General features: G+C 51.9%; 2 protein-coding genes and 1 long non-coding RNA gene across 3 annotated transcripts in view; all 3 read right to left on the reverse strand.

The window, feature by feature from the left end:
- LOC147646520 (uncharacterized) overlaps nucleotides 1–18,873 on the reverse strand; it is a 319,904-nt gene that overhangs the window by 185,155 nt on the left and 115,876 nt on the right. The window lies entirely within an intron of this gene.
- On the reverse strand, nucleotides 2,399–4,135 carry LOC147646528 (uncharacterized). The gene is made up of 4 exons (XR_015281851.1): nucleotides 3,989–4,135; nucleotides 3,580–3,799; nucleotides 2,899–3,033; nucleotides 2,399–2,612 (listed from the first exon to the last, which is right to left on the reverse strand). It is a non-coding gene; the product is annotated as an uncharacterized LOC147646528 (long non-coding RNA).
- Nucleotides 4,255–18,650, reverse strand: LOC147646529 (serine/threonine-protein kinase pim-1-like). Its single transcript, XM_086873294.1, has 4 exons — nucleotides 18,612–18,650; nucleotides 5,097–5,463; nucleotides 4,334–4,570; nucleotides 4,255–4,262 (listed from the first exon to the last, which is right to left on the reverse strand). The coding sequence occupies exons 1-4, from the start codon at nucleotides 18,648–18,650 to the stop codon at nucleotides 4,255–4,257; spliced, it is 651 nt and encodes a 216-aa protein (XP_086729420.1).

The following is an 18,873-nucleotide window of genomic DNA, read 5'->3' on the forward strand; positions in this document are numbered from 1 at the left end:
ATAACCTTACAGGCTGTGTGTGCGTACTAAGCGTTGTGTTATGTAAGTGAGCATTGTGCTCCACTAATTAGTCTTATATTTTATAATTTTCAGGCCCTATACCTAAAGTCATTCCAACGTTATCCATCTCAAGGTTGATTTTGTCTTAGGGCATTTCTTATCTCAAAACTACATCCTGTATCTTAATTTTAACATGTAACATTTTTAGAGGGGTACATCTGCCTTGTAACACCAATTCCCTTGATTGCTCCTAATAATAACTTTCCAAATAGTTACACTTTAGTCAACACAAATCATTTCCATTTATTACAGGAGGGTGTGAAAACAGGAGCATTGTTTGGTGTGGCCTCCTCTCTGCCATTCACACCTTTCAGTGCTTTGAGCCAGCCAAGAGCTTTCTCCAGGAGTGCAATGAAGCAGCTGTTGCTGCTCCCAGCTCTGGCTCTTCCCAGTCTCTGCCCCTGCCTGGTTTTGTCCCTCTTGCTGTGCCCTCTGTTCCCCCAGGGGGCTGCCCCAGGCTGAGGGATCAGATCCAGGCACTGCTGCTGCTCCCTGGGGACCAGCCCCAGTTTGGTTGTTGCTGTCAGTGCCAGCAGAAGCGGTGGCTGGAGCAGCGGGTGCTGACAGTGGCCCAAGGCCCGGGGCTGGAGGGGTCCCTGGGCTGGGGCTGGGAGGGAGCTGCCCCTTGTTCTCCCTCTGCCTCCCGCAGAGCTGGGCCGGGCACAAGTGGGGCAGCAGAGCCAACAGGGAGCCTGCGAGTCTCTTGCAGCCGTGCCTGCTCAGAGTTTGGCCTTGGAGCTTCAGGTGGGCAAAGGCAGCTGCTCTGCTCCCTCTGCGTGTGCCCGTGTTCAGCAGTGCTGCTCCATCAGTCTGTGCCCAGCAACGGGGAAAAGCCTCAGCCCTGCAGGGCCAGGAGCTGCCGGGCTCTGCCTGAGCAGCTCAGCCAGCGGGAAGGGAGCTGCTCCACACGGGAACCAGGAGCAAAGGACATGCCTTTTCTAGGACTTGTTTTCTGTAAAAAAAACCAAACAAACCAAAACCAAACCAAACCAAACCAAACCAAAAAAACAAAAAAGAAAACATAAAAAAGAAATGAAAGATATAAAATTACCCCCAAATGTGTAGTGAAAAATCTTCTATAACACTAGAGTAAGAAAGAGGTAATTGATCTTTTGAAAAAGAGAGCTCAGGTTTGATTTTAGTAACTTTGTTTGTACACGTGGAAAGGATGCATTAGCTGCCTTCCTTTAGAGATTTTATGAATGTTTTCCAATATAGAGATATTTTACACTGCAGTTAAAGGAATAGGAAATTGAAATACATGTTCTTCATGACTGTGTCTTGAGTGTAAAAATTTTGCAGTTTGAAACTTGGACCTAAAGTGTTGCAAATGGAAGTGATAAATCCCAATGGACTGAGTGAATGCAGCTTTTCCTATGGGATGTGCAGCACTCCAAGGACTTCCTCAGTGGGGCTGTGGCTGCTTGGAGCTTTGTCCTGTGCCACTCCGGGATGTCATGAAATGGGACTTCACCTGCCACCAGCCCAGGTCACGCTCTGCCAGCCCAGCTCCTTGGACCTTGTGTCCCCAAAGAAGACACAAGGTGTTTCTGCTGCTCCCCCTTTGCACAGATCCACAGAGAGCTGGGATTATCCCAAGTCTCGTGTCTCCATTGTGCCATATTCCTAAAGAACCAGCAGCCCATCCTGACGAATATGGTGAGTTATGTGGATGGTTGTCAGCTCCCTTTCCTGCCTAGAAATCCTGAAACTGCTTCTAAATGCTGTTCCCTTCAGCTCTTGGACACCTACTGACACAGAGCTGGGAAAAAAATGCCCTGGCCATGGCTTACAAGGTGAGTTCTGCCAAAGTTAGAGCTCTGTGGGAAATCTCTATCCATCCCTATCCTTTTAATACATCTGTACGTGGGGGTGTGCATGGATGTGTCTTGTATGGAAAGGAAGGAGTGTGCAAACAACGTGACTGACACTTTCTGTGTTCATTCCATACTCATGGGTACCAAGATATTATGGAAACCTTTGCAAGGACAGAGCTTCTGTCCATGGATACAGAGACATCCAAGAGCCCCTGGCACAGACAGACCCTTCTGTCCATGGATACAGAGACATCCAAGAGCCCCTGGCACAGACAGACATTGCTGCTCTTCAGCCAGGGACAGGATGAGTCCCTGAGACTGGGGCTTGGCCTTCCTCGTGGTGAGGGGCATCAAGGAAGGCTGCAGTGTGATGGAGACTGTGATGGGCTGGGAACTCACTGGGGGAAAGGAGGGAGCAGTTGTGAAGTAAAAGGCAGGTGTGGGGACAGAACTGTTCAGAGAAGGGCTGAGCTACAGCTTGAGCAAGATGAAAAATTTCATTTGGGGTCATCCCAGATGGATTTCATTTCAGAAGTTATGGAACAAGTTTAATTTTTGGGGGGTGTCATGTTTTCCCTTGGAGGTGGACACTCTGCAGACTTGAGCTGCATTGCCAAAATGCTCAAGTCTCTGCTACAGGTCACAGTGTTTCTTCTTTGGCTGATCCCGGCCCAGTGCTGAGCCCAGCAGAGCCCTGGCAGAGCCCAGAGCAGCCTCAGCATCCGCAGAGCCCGGCTGCAAGGAGAGAAAGCAGAAACCGCCCGTCAGCTGAAGGCTCCTGTCCCCTTGTCCCAGCCAGCCGCGGTGCCCAGGCCATGCTGGCCGTGCTCAGAGCTGGGCCCAAAGCTGCCCATCACTGCTGCCTTGGGGAGCAGAGCAGGAGGGCAGGACATGTGCCCAGCCTGCAGCCAGCCACGGCAGATCCAGCCCCTCAGCAGCTGCCCAGAGCGGGATGCTCCTGTGCCCGCTGCCATCTCCCAAAAGCTCTTGTCCCAGCCATGCCAAGGAGATGAGGACCCACCTCACACCATCCGCTGCCACAAGAAAAGCTGGTCCCAAACGATGTCCTCAGTCTTCTCCAAGGGCACGGCCCATCCACGCCACAGCTGGTCCCAAGCACTTCCCGATCCAGACTGGACCCCACCTAGAACGCTTCCTTTAGAAAAACAAACAAGAAATTAATGAAAATAGGTCACAGACAAAAAGGGGAAACAAGAAAAATGGTAAAAAATCTTATGTCTGTCAGGAGCTTGAGGAAGGCCCAACCCCTACATTCTGGGGAAAAACCCACCCACGGGTGAGGGAAGCCCATGCTTTCTCCCTTTCCCCCTGCACTGTCCCCCAAAATCACGGTGATCCCAAAGCAAAGCAGGGGAGTGGAGCAGCCCAAGCCCTTCCTTGGCTGCACAGCAAAGCAGCCGTGCTCAGGTTCTGGAGTCCCACCTGTGCTCCTGCCATGGGGGTTTGTTTGTGTCGGGCTGGCTGCCCCAGCCCCAGCTGGGGCACGGTGGGTGCTGGGGGCTGTTGGCAGGGCCAGGATCCCACTCCCATTTCGTAACCACCCCAGCCCACACCCCCAGCCCTGCCAAAAACCAGCTGGGCAGCCACTGAGGAATCAGTTGCATCTGCCCCAGCAAAGGGGAAACCTTTGGTTCCCGGCCAATGCACAAATCTGGGAGCATCCCCCTGGGTCTGGACTTACCTGAAAATTCCCTGTGGAGCCTGGCTTTGAAGAAGGTGCCAGAATCAAAGTCCATCATCGCCAGCTCCCGCTGGCCAGGTGGAGGAAGAGGTTGTCATCCTTGCTGCTGTCCTCCATGTCTCCAGCAGCAGCAGCAGCAGCCCCACCTGGTACAGCTTCTCCAGGGGCTCCTTCTTCCCTGGGGTGACACCAGGCTGTCAGGGTTCTGCCCAGGGCCCGGCTGTCAGTGAAGAAGGACAAGCAAAACCAGCTCAGATGGTGTCCACCAGTGCTGGGCAGAGCAGCTCAGCTCCAGCACAAGGGCTGTGTGTTCCCATTCGATGACCCCAGTGCAGTGACACAGGCAGGACAAAAAAGCCTGGGTTTCTTTGCTGCTGATTGCCAGGGCATGTGTGGAGCTGTAACTTACCAGGTCCCTGCATCACTGTGCCTGTGGCTCTCTCCCTTCTTCTAGGGCTGATGAATATCCTGCATCCAGGGATCACAGGACAGGTCTTCTAATGAGGGCCTGTCCAAGGAGTTCAGGGATAAACACCACCTGATCAGAATCTGGCAGTCTGGGGAGAGAAACCACAAACCACTGGTCAGTTGGAGAAGGCTCCTGTCTGCTTTGCCCCACTATTCCCGTGCCCAGGCCACGCTGGATGTGCTCAGAGCTGGGCCTAAACTTTCCTATCAATTCCCTGTTTTGGAGGAGAGCAGGAGAGCAGGACATGTGCCACCTCCTCAGCAGCTGCCAGAGCGGGATGCTCACGAGCCCGCTGCTGTCTCCCAACACTGGTGTTCCCCCCGGTGCCCAGAGATGAGGATCCACCTTGGGAGAGCCGTTGTGGCAGCGGGAGCTGGCCCCATCTGATGTTCCTGCCCCTCCTGAAAGGGTGCTCCCCGCAGACCATCTCGTGCAGCAGGATGCCCAGGGACCAGACGGTCGCTGCCTCGCCATGGTACCAGCCGAAGTCGTTCCATTCCGGGGGGCTGTATGACGGTGTTCCTATGGAATATGGATGGAGCTCATCAGGGGGATGCTGCTGCTCCCAGAGCCTGGCCCCAGCATCCCTGGGCATGTGGGGGCTGCCCCAGTGGCACACGGGGTGACCTGCTGCCCTCTCGCCAGCACCTGGGACTTGGGTACAAACCTGGGGTTGGAAAAGAAGCCACTGGTGCTGGAAGAGGGCAGCAGAAACCCTGGCAAGGCCCGACCATGACACACAAAGGGAAATACCCACTCAGTGCTGGGGAAAAACCACACCCACATCCTCCCTGCTGGCATTGCCCAAAAAATATCTTGAACCAAGGCAAACCAGGTGAGCAGAGCAGTCCAAGCCCATTCTCACCTGCACACCAAACCAGCTGATGCACAGGTTCTGCCTCCCCCTCTCTTCTACACCCACCCATGGGGGATTTTGTCAGGCTGGCTGCCCCAGCCCCAGCCCCAGTCCTGGGAGAATCCCTGCTGCCACACCCAGGTTGGGCCAGGAGATGCCAGGACCAGGATCACCACCCCTGTGTGGGCTCACCTGCAAATTGAGTGTAGGCCGTGTCCTGCAGGTAGGTGCCACAGCCGAAGTCGATCAGTTTTGCGTCGCCGGTGTCCAGGTCTACCAAGACGTTCTCCGGTTTGATATCTCGGTGCAGGACCCCGCAGCTGGTGCAGTGCCGCACGGCCGCCAGCACCTGCTGGAACAGCTCCCGCGCCTCTTCCTCGGACAGGAACCTCCGTGCCCGAATGAAACGCCGCAGGTCCTGACACCGCTCCGGGCGCTCCAGCACCATCACGATGGTGTTGGGGAGCTGAAACCATTCCAGCATCTGCACCACACCGGGGAAGCCTGTGGACACCTTGTCCAGCAGCACTATCTCCAGGGGTGCGCTGGTGCCGTCGGGCTGCGGGAGGAGCACGGTGCCGTCAGTGGGGCTGAGGCCGTGCCAGGGCTCGGGAAGCCCTCAGCCAGCCCGGGATGCTCTGTGCCCTCCGCCGGCCCCACGCCCGCTCTCCCTCCAGGTGTCCTGGCGGCTCCCACCCTGCCGGGCCCCGGCTCATCCCCGCCCGGCACGGCCCGGCTTCTGCCGCTGGCCCCGCTCACTCACCAGCTCGCCCCAGTGCCGGACGCGGTTCCGTGGCACCTTTTTGATGGCCACCTGCAAGCCAAAGGGAACAGCGGATTCAGCTCACCGCCCACCGTGTCCAGCCCCATCCTCCTCCTCCGCCCCCTCCTCCTCCTCCGCCCGCCGCCGGCCCCTCTGCTCACCGGGAGTCCGTCCGAGAGCCGAGTGGCCGCAAAAACTCTGCCAAAGCCGCCGCGCCCCAGCAGTGAACCCACTCGGTAGCGCTGCTGCAGGGCCTGCTGCGCCTTCCCTGGGGAAGAGACGCGGCCGTCAGTGCTCGGCCCGGGGCCAGGAACGGCCCCCGAGCGCTCCCCGAGCTCCCCGGGCCGGGCACCCGCAGGCGTTCCCTCATTGGAACGCGACAGCGGCGGAGCTCGGGCCGGGGAAGCCGCAGCGGAGGCGGCGGCAGCGGCCGCACCGCCTGTGTCCTCCGCGGGCCCCGGGAGGAGCCGGGGCCGGGGCCGGGGCCGGGGCCGGGGCCGGGGTCGGGGTCGGGGCCGGGGTCGGACCAGGCGGAGCCAAAGGGCAGCGATGCCGCCCCAGCCCCAGACAATGATGCCCGCCCAGCAGCGCCAGCGCCAGCACAGCCAGAGCTGGGCGGAGGCGAGACCGCGGAGGGACGCCCGGGGACGGGGCCGGGGACGGGGCCGGGGCCGGGGCAGCCCCGCCCGGAGCCGGGGGCGGACCGGGGGCATGGCCCGGGTGGGCACGGGGAGAGGGAACCTGGAAGAGGAGGGGACACAGGAAAAGGGAGACGGGGATGGGGTGCGGGACAGTGGGAGAGGGAGAGGAGAATCGACGGATTCTAGAAATTCGCTTTTTGTCTGCTTCCACTGCTGCTGCTGCCGCTGCCGCCGCTGCCGCTGCAGCTGAAGCACCGGGGCCGTTTGTCCCCGTGTCCGTTTGTCTGTTGCCCGCTCGGCCCCGCCCCGAGCCCCGCGCTCCCCGGGCAGCCCCTGAGCCTGGCCAAACACGGCAACTTTGCCCTGCTGAGCCAAGAGCCAGAGTCTGGACTCCTGCACAGGGGCACAGCAATGCCCTTGGCTGCTGCTGTGCCTTGTCCCTGCTGAGGCTCAGACACCGTCTGAGCACATTCCCTGAATGCAGAATTTGTACCTGAGCCGAGCACTGCACTTGTGTCTCCTGCATTGCTTTCCAAGGAAAACAGGGCAAGGCAAACTGGCTATAGCTCAGGGTATTTTACAGTGTCTAAAACTTGCCAAGTCTCAGATCTTACAGGTGAGAGCCGTTTGGAATGAATGGGATGGAGAAACAGTGCAAGATGGAAAAGGGAAACATAAAAATAGAGAATAGGGAAAAAAAAATAACAGAGAAAAATAGAGAAAAACATATTGTTTGTTTCTTTGGATTTTATTTTCATTTCTTAAAAAAGCTGTTTCAATTTTCCCAGAATCTTCTCCCCAGTCCCATCTGTTCTTTCCAAAAACCTGTCCTGGAGAACAAGGCGCAGCTCCTGTCACAAGATGTGCCCCCAGCTGCAGCTTCTCTTGGCTTCCCACACTGTGAGTGCAGCACAACTCTTGCAGCAAAGCAGGACAAATGTTTGAAGAACTTGACAACTTGTCCTTTCTTTTCCTTGTGGACAGGGGAGTTGTGCCAATGGTGAGGTTTTCATTGTTCCTCTTCTACCCAAAGAAAACATGATGGGCTACCAGGAATTGTTGGGGAATACAAGCCTGGCTGAATGTGGAGAAAGAATCTCCAGAGCCTGCAGCCAGCAGTGGAGAGCTCATCATTCCAACAGCCCCATGGACATCTGGAAAGTGATCTGGAACATGAAGATGGGCTGACAGAGGGAGTTTGTTTCTGTGTCCAGTTGAGATGATTCTACATCTCTTGCACTGGGAGAAATCAAGAGCACAATCAGTTGATGATAAGCAGCAGAACATGATAAGCTGGACCTGTCAGTGGATGAGAGAAAGAATGTGAAAAGGAGAAATGCAGGGAATGACTTGGTGAACTTTGTGTGTAAGAAGGGTCATTTTTTCCTAATAATTCCCAATTCATTCCCTTTGCTTTTATCCTTTTAACAAGGCCAATTGCATCTCAGATTCCCCAGGAAATGAGAACCCTGAGCTTGTGGAGCTGCCTGAAAGGTGCCCTGTTCCTTTTTCTTCTGCTGCTCAGAAGAAACAATGAAGCGAGTTGGGAAGTTCTGGTTTTTCTTTCTCCTGGTGGATTTTTTCATTTTATTTGCCACTGCAGAGGCAATTTCTGTGACGGCCTCTGTCAGCTGATTCTATTTCAGCAGCAGCAGCAGCAACAGGGCTGTGTTTGAGCACTGCAAATGTGACCTGTGTGGCTTTAATTCCCCTTGACTTAGTGCTCAGGGACTTGGGAGCATTTTGATCTCTACTGATCATGATGCCTGAAACAAAAATCCTGAGTTCCCTGTGACAAAGCACAGTGGGTAGCACTGATTGAAAGAGGCAATTGCAGCTGTACTGCTAAAATTCAAGTGGCAAGCAGAAGAGGGGCAAGAGCAGCCGGGATCTACAATTGCCAAGGCCAAGGCACCCACAGCCTCCTGCTGTCACCTCAGGGTGAGTAAAACAGGGCTGAAAACAGCGCTGGAACCCGATCCTTTCTTCCTCTGAGGGCTGGCTGAGGGCAGCAGAGGCGGGCCCTGAGGAATCAGGGCTGTTTGCGGGGGATTGTTGCTGTAGGCCAGCATTGCCCTGGCAAAAGCCCTGGGAAGCCGAGGCAGGAGCAGGTGGGAAGGGCCGGCGCTGCTGCTGCTCCTGGCCGGGAGCCCCGGCCGGGCCGGGCCTGCGCCCGCTGCGCTGCGGCTGCTGCTGCTGCCAGAGCCGGGCGGGACTCGGGGACAGGGAATGGACACGGGGGGACAGCAAAGGCCTTGGGGGCTGCAGGGATGTTGGTGCTGGGGCCAGCGCCAGCACAGAGCTTCAGCCCGCAATGAACCCCGAGGGAAACGCTGGGGAAAGGCTCCATTCAGCCTTTCTTTACTCGGCGCTGTGAAGGGACCGAAATAAAAGGAGAGTGAGCAGGGCCCGACCCCTTCTCCTTTGGGAGGAGCCCCTGGGGCTGTGAGGGGCTGTGAGGGGAAATGAGAGGTTCTATGGGGCCATGAGAGGTTCTGTGGGGCCATGAGGGGTAGTGAGGGGCCATGAGGGGCTGTGAGGGGCCAAGAGATGTTCTATGGGGCCATGAGAGGTTCTATGGGGCCATGAGAGGTTCTATGATGGCCATGAGGGGCTGTGAGGGGAAATGAGGGGCTGTGAGAGGTTCTATGGGGCCATGAGAGGTTCTGTGGGCTCATGAGGGGCTGTGAGGGGCCATGAGGAGCCTCAGCCCTGGCAGGAGGGGTCCCACCATGTCCCCAGGGCAGGGCAGCCGTGAGGGGCCACGAGTGCAGATGTGGCAGCAGAGCGGGCTTGGGGCACCTCTGGGAGGGGATGAGACCCTTCCCCAGCTCCAAACCACACTAAACCCAGCATTAAAAAGATTTCCTGTCTTTTGAATCCACTGGCAACTTGGAGTTGATTGTAGAGTTTAATCCCAGTGAGAAAAGCAAGGGAAGTTTCCCAGTGAGTGACATCCAGCCATTGTTATTAATGTCTAAGATTTAAAAGTCTTAACAATGAAAAGTAATACTAATAAATAATAATAACAACAAGAAAAAGAAATAAAGCCCCGAATCCTAATAATCACCTCAGAAACATGTTTTTGCTTGTAGTAATAGATTAGTACTAAAGAAATAAATGAAAGAGATGTCATTTGTAATTAGATATGTTTCATTTTTCCCAGTTTCTGGTCCCCTTTCTCCAGGGTCATTTCCTTTACTCACCCACTTTCTAATAGGTAGAAGGGAGTTAAGCACACTGGAAAAGACAACAGCTCCTATTTCCAAGGGAAGCAGCCACCACTCCAGGGAACCTGAATTGCCCCCAGGCTCGTGTGTGCACTTGAAGGGTGAGCGGGTGTTGGGGACAGAGATCTCAAACTCCTTCTAAGGCTGTGAGAAACCCACCAGTGGCAAAGTATCATTGTGGGTCAGCTCCTGCTGAAATTCCATTCCCCCACACTCTCCAAATGGGCAGGCAGGGCTGGGCTCTGGCAGGGTTCAGTTTTGAGTGCCTTGTGCTCCCTGGCATGGAAGTGATCCTATGAACTCTGGTACTGATGGATTGTGGAATGGCTGCTGAAGGAGGAGGGGGAATCTCAGCAGACAGGAAAGTCTCTTCTTCTCCTTTCTCCCTGCAGAACCCCCTCTCCAAAGAGAAATGCCTGTGCTGGGTTTCCATGGCACCCCTTCCCTCAGCCCAGTGTCTGAGCCACTGTGTGCTCTGCAGGAGCCAAAGCCAGAGGAGTCCCAATATCAGTCACCCCATGGTCCCCACACAGCAGGAGAAAGCACTGCTTGCAGTGGGGCTGCTGATCTGTGACCCGTCCTGGTTCCATCCACCCCACTCCTCTCAGCCACAGGCACCAGAAGGATCCCAGGAAAGCCACAGTGCTCTACCAGATGCCAGGAGCACTCCCTGCTGTGGCCTCAGGGATGCTGGGTGACCTCGTGGATGAGGATCTGTGGCTGGTGATGGAATGTGTGGATGGAGGCCCTTGACAGGAGGTTGTTGGAGACACGTGTGGGGCTGAAGGAGAGATGGCAGCTGTCAGTGGGGAGGGCAGGGACCCCACTTGTGAGTCCATTGCCTTGGACACCCTCAGCCACAGGATGTCCAAGGAGTCACACAAGGCTTTGGCACTCTCAGCCTTCTTTCCCCCAAGTTCCTGCTTTCTGTACATTGACAGTAGAGAACCTTGCTTGTTTCTAGAACTAAAACAAAGATCCCAGATGGATCACACCTTGCTGGTTTTAGTCAGAAGCATCAGTGACCAAAAGTTGAATTTCCTTTTTTTGCTCACATCTTTGTTCCTTCTCAGTGTTCAGGCTGGGCTGTGGGGTGTCCTCATTTGCTGCATTTTCTGAGCTCCTCTTGGATCCTTTGAGCACCAGGTTGTGCCCTCGGAGGATCCTTTGTGCTCCTTGGTGACCCAGGAGAACCTTCCAGGCGGTTTTTGGGGGAGCTGCTGCTGTGATGTCACAGGAACGTTGCCGTGTCCTTGTGGTGTTCCCGTTGCTGTGGGGCACAGAGGCCTCAGTGTCAGAGCGGCTCTGGGCACCTGCTCATTGCCTGAGGATCCTCCTGCCCGAGGCATTCTCAGCAGCCAGCCCAGCCCCTGACGGGTGTCCTTCTGTCCTGGCAGGGGGACAGACAGTCTGCAGGTGTGTGCAGCACAGCCAAAATGATCCAGCAAGTGGTTGCTGCAGTTTGCACTCTGCACTCTGGGGCTTCTGATGGGTATTTTTTAACCCACTGGGCCCCTAAGTCGAGGATTTCCCCAGGTGCACCATATGTGCCTTTGGGATTGCTGTGGGCTTTCTGTTCTTCCTTTGGAACTGAGGTGATTTTGAAAGAAAATTGCCATTAAGATGCCATTTATTTGGGAAAGCTCTTGCCAACAACTTCTTAGAAAGGGGTTGTTTTTGGCCAGCAGGGTGTGCACAGCATTTGGAATGGAGCCTGGGGGGGTTCTGTTCCCCAGAGGAGAAGAGTCTGTGGCAGTATAACCTGGCATTCCTCCTTCTGTTTGCTGATCCAGCCAAAAACTGGACACAGCCTTGTATTTTGTGCTGTTCTCTTGCTTGCTGTGTGATCCAAAAGGACTGTGGCTCCAGGAGGGAAGTTATGAAAGCAAAATGCTCTCTTGGCATTGACTTGTTGTGTGAGATTTTCCAGCACAGGCAGCTTTTTCTCCTAACAGCATCTGGTTCAGGTGAAGGTCACCTCACACATGGATACTGGGAAGCTCCGTCTTCAGTGAGCAGGAAAGGAACCTTTGGTGTTCAGAGATCCCAGCTGTTCCCTTTCAACACCATCATGAGCCCAGTAAGCTCCAGTATGATCCTTGTTACAAGGCAGCACTCCCAGGATGGTCCCAGTTGCCTCTGGCTAGATCAACCCAGTCAGTCCCAGTATGATGCCATTGGCTCCCAGCATGCTCCCAGTTGCTCCCAGTCACCCCCAGTATGGGGGATGATGTGCATGGTGTGTTCCCAGTCATTCTCAGATACTCCCAGTATGAGTCCAGTCACTCCCAGTATGATCCAAAATTGGATTGCTGGGAGGCCTCATGGAATCCTGGAGACCATTGTGACACTCTAGGGCCCCATGGAACCGTGGTGACACCAGGTTGGCTGGGAGTGTTGATGTGCTGCAGGGTAGGAGGGCTCTGCACAGGCAGCTGGACAGGCTGGATCCAGGGCCCAAACCCAACAAGGTGAGGTTTAACAAGTCCAAGTTCCAGGTCCTGCACTTTGCCCCAACAACCCCTGCAGTGCTCCAGGCTGGGGACAGAGTGGCTGGACAGCAGCCAGGCAGAAAGGGAGCTGGGGCACTGATGGACAGCAGGCTGGGCATGAGCCAGCAGTGTGCCCAGGTGGCCAAGGAGGCCAATGGCTCCTGGCCTGGATCAGGAACAGTGTGGCCAGCAGGAGCAGGGCAGGGATTCTTCCCCTGTGCTTGGCACTGGTTGGGCAGTACCTCGAGTGCTGTGTCCAGTTCTGGGCCCCCAATTTAGGAAGGCCATGGAGGGGCTGGAGCGTGTCCAGAGAAGGGCAACAAGGCTGGTGAGGGGTCTGGAGCACAAGTCCTGTAAGTGATAGTAAAAGGTCTCAAAATCTTAGAAAATTCGGGGACTTAGAAAGGAATTTAGGTTTGGAAAGGCCTTGGAAAAGTAGGCCCTGGGAAATGTTAGGCCTTGTACTTGCTAAAGATCAGGTCAAACTGCACCTGTGTAATCAGTAGATGATCATGATACAATTGTTAGATATGATTGGATATAATTATTGTTTAAAGAACATGAGGAACAATGTGAGGGGGCTGGGGGGGTATCACGAGAAATCCATGCTTGGGTAAAAACAATGCTTACAATAGAACAATGTAAGTTTAGTAATTAATATGTGAGTTATATAATGATAGAGTATAAAACATGTTCAGTCCAAAACCAAGATGGGTCAGATTTGGGTCTGTGTACCCCTGACACCCAGAGCTCTTAATAAAGCACCTGCATATGATCATTTGTGATTATGTCTGTTCCTGAATGCTAACCATTTCATCAGATTTTACTGGAATTTTGTGAGATATTTGTGGAATTTTATGGAATTTTTGTAGAATTTTGCAGGATATTGAGGGCATTTTGTGGGATGTTTCTGGAATTTGGTAGGATTTTGAAAATATTTAGGTTTTTTTTTAATTTTTCAGCAATTTTGTGAAATTATGCTGAAATTTAATGGGATTTTGAGAAAATTTAAGTAATTTTAAGGGATTTTTCTTGAATTTTCTGGGATTATCTTGAAATTTGAGGGATTTTTATTGAATTTTGTGGGATGTTGAGAAAATGTAAACATTTTTCTGGGATTTTTCTGGAATTTTGTGGGATTTTTTTGGAATGTTGTGGAATTCTCTGGACTTTTGTGGGATTTTGAAGAGACTTGAAAAATTTTGAGGGATTTTTCTGGGATTTTGTGGAAATTTGTTGAGATTTTGTAGAATGTTTCTAGAATATTGTGGGATTTTACAGGAATTTTGTGGGATATTGAGATTTTGTGGGATGTTTATGAAAATTTGTGGGATTTTGAAAAAATTTAAATAATTTTGTTAGATTTTTCTAAGACTTTGATGGGTTTTGAGGAGATATGAAGAATTTTGAGTTATTTTTCGAGACTGTGTGGAAATTTGTGGAGATTTTGTGGGATGTTTTGGGAATTTTGAGGGATTTTTCCTGGAAAATTTGTGGGATATTGAGGAGACTTGAAAAATTTTGAGGGATTTTTCTTAAATATGGGGAATTTGAGGAGATTTTGTGGGATTTTTCTGAAATTTGGTAGGGTTTTGAGAAGATTTAGGGCGTTTTGTGGGATTTTTTCACTATTTTGTGATGCTTTTCAAGAATTTTGTGGGATTTTGAGAAAATTTAAAGAATTTTATGGGATGTTTCAGGATTTTTTTGGGATATTGAGGAGACTTGATGAATTTTGAGGAATTTTTCCTAGATTGTATGGAAATTGGAAAAGATTTTGTGGGATGTTTCTGGAATTTGGTAGGGTTTTGAGAAGATTTAGGGAATTTTGTGGTATGTTTCTGGAATTTTGTGGGATTTTTGTGGAATTTTGTGGGATTTTCATGGAATTTTGAAGGATTTTGAGGAGACATGAAGAATTTTGGGGGATTTTTCGTAGATTGTGTGGAAATTTGTAAAGATTTTGTGGGATGTTTGTGGAATTTGGTAGTGTTTTGAGAAGGTTTAGGGAATTTTGAGGGGTTTTCCACAATTTCGTGATGCTTTTCTGGAATTTTGTGGGATTTTGAGACATGTAAAGAATTTTGTGGGACGTTTCTGGAATTTTGTGCGGTTTTTTGGAATGTTTTGGAATATTCTGGAATTTGGTGAGATTTTGTGGGTACTTGAAGAATTTTCCAAAGATTTCCTTAGATTGTGTTTAAATTTGTAAAGTTTCTGGAATATGGTAGGGTTTTGAGAAGATTTTTCTGGAATTTTGTGGGTTGTTTGTGGAATTTGGTAGGGTTTTGAGAAGATTTAGAGTTTGTTAGGATGATTGTGGTATTTTGTGGTATTTTTCTGGAATTTTGTGGGATTTTGAGATGACTTGAAGAATTTTGAGGGATTTTTCTTAGATTGTGTGGAAATTTGCAAATATTCTGTGGGATGTTTCTGAAATTTGGTAGGATATTGTGAAAATTAAGGGAAATTTGTGGGATATTTCTGAAATTTGTGGGGTTTTTCTGGAATTTTGTGGAATGTTTCTGGAATTTTTTTGGTTTTTTCTGGAATTTTGTCAAATTTTTGTGGAATTTTGTAGGAATTTTGTGGAATTTTGAAGGATTTTGAGATGACTTGAAGAATTTTGATGTATTTTTCTTAGATTTTGTGGACATCCGTAATGATTTTGTGGGATGTTTCTGGAATTTGGTGGGGTTTGGAGACAATTTAGGGAATTTTGTGGAATTTTGAGGGATTTTGAGACGACTTGAAGAATTTTGAAAGATTTTTCTTAGATTGTGTGGAAATTGGAGGAGATTTTGTGGGACGTTTCTGGAATTTGGTAGGGTTTTAAGAAGATTTAGGGAATTTTTTGGGATGTTTCTGGAATTTTGTGTGATTTTTGTGGAATTTTGTGGGATATTGAGGAGACTTGAAGAATTTAGAGGGATTTTTCTCAGATTTTGTAGAAATTTGTGGAGATTTTGTGGGATGTTTCTGGATTTCGTAGGGTTTTGAGAAGTTTCAAGAAATTCTGTGGGGTTTTTTTTAATTTTGAGGGATTTTGAGGACATATGAACAATTTTGTGGGATTTTGGAGGTGCGCCTACAACTCCCGTGATGCTCCGCGGCACCTTTAAACCGTATTATACCGGCGCCTACAGCTCCCATCATCCCCCGCGGCCCATAGATTCCCTGTTACAGCCCTCCGAGTGCCCGCTCGGACCCTGAAGGGTCCCCAGATTTCCCCCCTTGACCCCCAAGTGTCCCCCTGACCCCGAATTGTCCCACAGAATCCCTAAATGCCCCTCCAAGTGCGCACTCGATTCCCCTAAGTGTCCTCCAGACCCCCAAGTTCTCTCTAAATTCCCTCCCCAGACACAAAGCTGCCCCAAATGTTCCCCAGAAAAGTCTCCATGGACCTCAAAGTTCCCCCTTTTACCCTGTCTGAGAATAATTTCAAAATTATGATTAATGGGCTAAAAATAGGAGTAATTGGCATAAAGAGGGAGAAATAGAGGTCAGTTAATTAATGAAGGGAATTGTGGTACTTAGAGCCAGAGAACAATAATGTTTTTTGTTCCTGAAAAGGTATCAATTCTTTTATATAAATGCAAAAACAAGGTTATAAGAATACAGAATAATATTACTATAAAAAGTAAAATTTTATTTTTATAAATTAATTAGATTTTAATGATAAACAAAAATTGATAAATGTTCTCAATGTTTTGGGATGTCAGTCCCAGGTGAGCGATGTCAGACATGCTGAGGCTCAGGGTGAGGAGCAGGTTGTCCAAACAGGGGCAGCCCACAAGGGGCTCATTCTTCTCTGTGACCAGACCTCCTCAGGAGACATTCAGCATCAGGATTGTAAAGAGCAAATCGTGACCTCCTGATCAGTACACAAAGATGTTTTACAGTTTGAACAGTAGAATGTTGTCACCGTAAGGGGCCTTCTTTGTTAATATAGTTCATGTTGTGTCATGTTTGGTAAATACCAATGTTGTTGTACCAGCCTTGTTAATGCCACCTGGGCTTGTCTATTGCCTCTGCTGCTCCCGGCACCCCCCATGGCACCGATGACAGCACCCAGTGTGTAGATGAGCCCAACTCCCATGGGGGGTAGCACCCAGGGGAAGTGGGACTAACATCTAAAGATCCCTAGAATCAGCGAGCCAGGGCACAAACCAGACTCCAAACTACACTGAGGAGCAAGGGAGAACACTGAGCAATTGACTGATGTTCCAGACCTTGTCACCATAACTAAATAACATTTGCTCTCCACGACTACCCAAGATTTACAGTAAACCAGAGTCCTTCTAGAGACTTTCCTGAAGGCAGAATCCCCATCTCTGCCCTGTGGCAAAGCTGAACATCTCCTCCTCTGGGTCATCCATTTGGAACAGCAGTGGTTGAGCTTCCCCCACCTAGAGCTGCCCTCAATAAAGGCATTAAAAAGGAGCTGCTCTCCTTGCCTGCTCTTTTCAGAAGGACTGACCCCGTGGCAGAGTGACCCACGCTGCAGCACTGTGAGGGGCTGTTCCCCATGGGATGGACTCAGCTTGGAGAAGTTCCTGGAGAAGTCTCCGGTGGGAGAGAGCCCAGGGTGCAGCAGGGGAACGACTCCTGTCCCTGAGCAGCGGGAAAAGCCCCGGGGGATGGAGTGACCATGGCCCCATTCCCTGTGTCCCTGCACTGCCGGGGGAGGAGGCACAGCTGGGAGGAGGGAGGGGTGGGGGAAGCTGGTTTTAAGGGTCTTCCTTCTTTCTCATGATCCTGCTCTGAGTTTGTGGAGTTTTCTGCCAGAAACCTCTCTCCTCCCCCACTCATCCACAGGGATTTGGGGCGGTTTTCCCTTTTTGGGGGAAATACGAGCTATGCACTGATGCTCCTAATTAGCGCTGGGAGAAGTGAGGTTCAGGGCTTCCCGCTGAGCCGGAGCCACCGAACACCCAGGGCAGGGAAAGGCGGGCCGGGAGCTGCGGAGAACTTTGTTTGTGTTTGGAGCTCAATGGCGGCTCGGGCCGGGCCCGTTCCAGGCCTGTTCCTCATCTCCGCCCTTCCCCTCACACAGCCCGGGGGGCCCTGAGAGCGCGGGGCGGGGCTGTGCCGTGTGCAGAGCCCGCCGCTGGCTGCGATTGGCTGCTGCTGCCGTCACTCGTGGTTCTGGCGATCGCTGATTGGGCAGAGCGGGGACAAGCCCGGCCCCGCTGGCGCCCCCAGGGCGTCCGTGGGGCAGGAGAGCCGCCATTGCCGGAGCGTCTGTGCGGGCCCGGCAGCGGCGGCAGCGGCCGGAGCCCGGTGAGGCGGCGGCGGAGCTCGGAGGCGGCCCCGGCCATCGCAGGTGGGAGCCGCGCTCGGTTCTGCGGGGGCTCGGGGCTCGCTGCGGGCCCGGGAGGGGGCGGCAGGGGGCTGTGGCGGGTGGCTTGTGCCGTGGCCGGCCCGTGTTGGCCCTGGCGTGAGGGCGCCGCGGGAGCGGCTGCCCGCGGTCTCCTTCCCGCTGGGGCCTCGGCAGGAGCCGGTGCCGGAGCAGCGCTGGCTCGTCCCGGTTCGTGTCGGTAGCCCGGAGGTGGCTGCGCTGTGCCCTGGGCTGGGCGGGAGAATTCCTGGCGCCAGAGGTTTGTGTGGCCAAAGGAGCCCGAGGAGCGGTGTGAGAGTGACTTTATTGCTGCCCAAAGGGAGAGGCCGTGGGGCATTTGCCGTGCGCTCTCTCCAGCTGCTGGAGGACGCGGCCTCGTTTTTGCCCTGATTTTCCCGGCCGCGTGTCCCTGTCCCTTTCCCCACTGGCGGAGGTGCTTGGAAGGTTCAGACTTCCCCATCTGCCTCCTGCATGTCCCGGTTAATATGTACCCCCCACTTTTGTAGAACATCCGATATGGATGGCTCTGTTAAGTCTTTGTTCTTCTGGAAGTTCAGGAATTTAGCGGGACTTTGTCAGAGCAGCGGTCCTTGTCAATTGGTAACATTTTCTGAAACTGATGCTTTCTCCCATTGCTTCCTTATGTGCAAGTCCCTGGCCCTATCTGCAAGCAGATTCACTCATTGGCTCTGTTTTTTCTTCCTGGGTGTTCTTTGATTTTGGGATTGCTCTCAGTGCCCTCATTCTCTGTCCTTTTGTAGCCGTTTGTGGCTCAGGAGGCCTGGCTGCCCCCTGCATCCCCTTGCTCAGCTGCTGAATGAGCTGCACTCAGCAAGGTGTGTGCATGGTGAAAAGATGAGAGTTGCTGTAGAACATAAGAGGAGAAAGTGCATTCGTTTAACCCATGGTCTGCCAGGGAACCACAGAAAAGTTGCCTGTTCCCATCCTTTCCACATTTGGACCGGTACATTACATTTTTCTTATGTCCTTTGTTATCTGTTTCTCCACTTTTCCTCTGTGATCTATTTGCCAACAGCAGTTTGAGTCATTTAATTTTCCACAAACTCTGCCTCCTTTTCCTGCTAAAAGATAATGTGACTCTATCCCATGGTGAAATGTGTTCCTCATCTGAGTGGATTGGTTGGGAAGTCTGGAACTGGAGCTGTCTGGTTGGGTATTATTTTGAGGACATCCTGTAATCTAATTATGCCATGGAAATGATAAATTGGTTCTCTGGTACCTGATATGAATTCATGAGGGTTCCCCGGGGCTGGCCCATGGTGTTGCAGGATTTGTTCTGGTGGCCATTCATCTTTTCCCCATTTTTTGGTGCTCCCTCCAGTCAGGGCAGCATCAATTTAGGGCTTTTCTCTAATTAAATCAGCACATACTTGGATTCCCAACTGATTTTGCTTGGGGTAGCAAAAAAACCCCAGTGCTCTAATTCACCCTAGATAACACAGAAAGTGAGAGCACAAGTTGGGGTGGGGAGTGGGATGATT

This window comes from Cyanistes caeruleus, unplaced genomic scaffold (assembly GCF_971803275.1).
Source record: "Cyanistes caeruleus unplaced genomic scaffold, bCyaCae1.hap1.1 HAP1_SCAFFOLD_94, whole genome shotgun sequence".
In the NCBI taxonomy this organism is placed as follows: Eukaryota; Metazoa; Chordata; class Aves; order Passeriformes; family Paridae; genus Cyanistes; species Cyanistes caeruleus.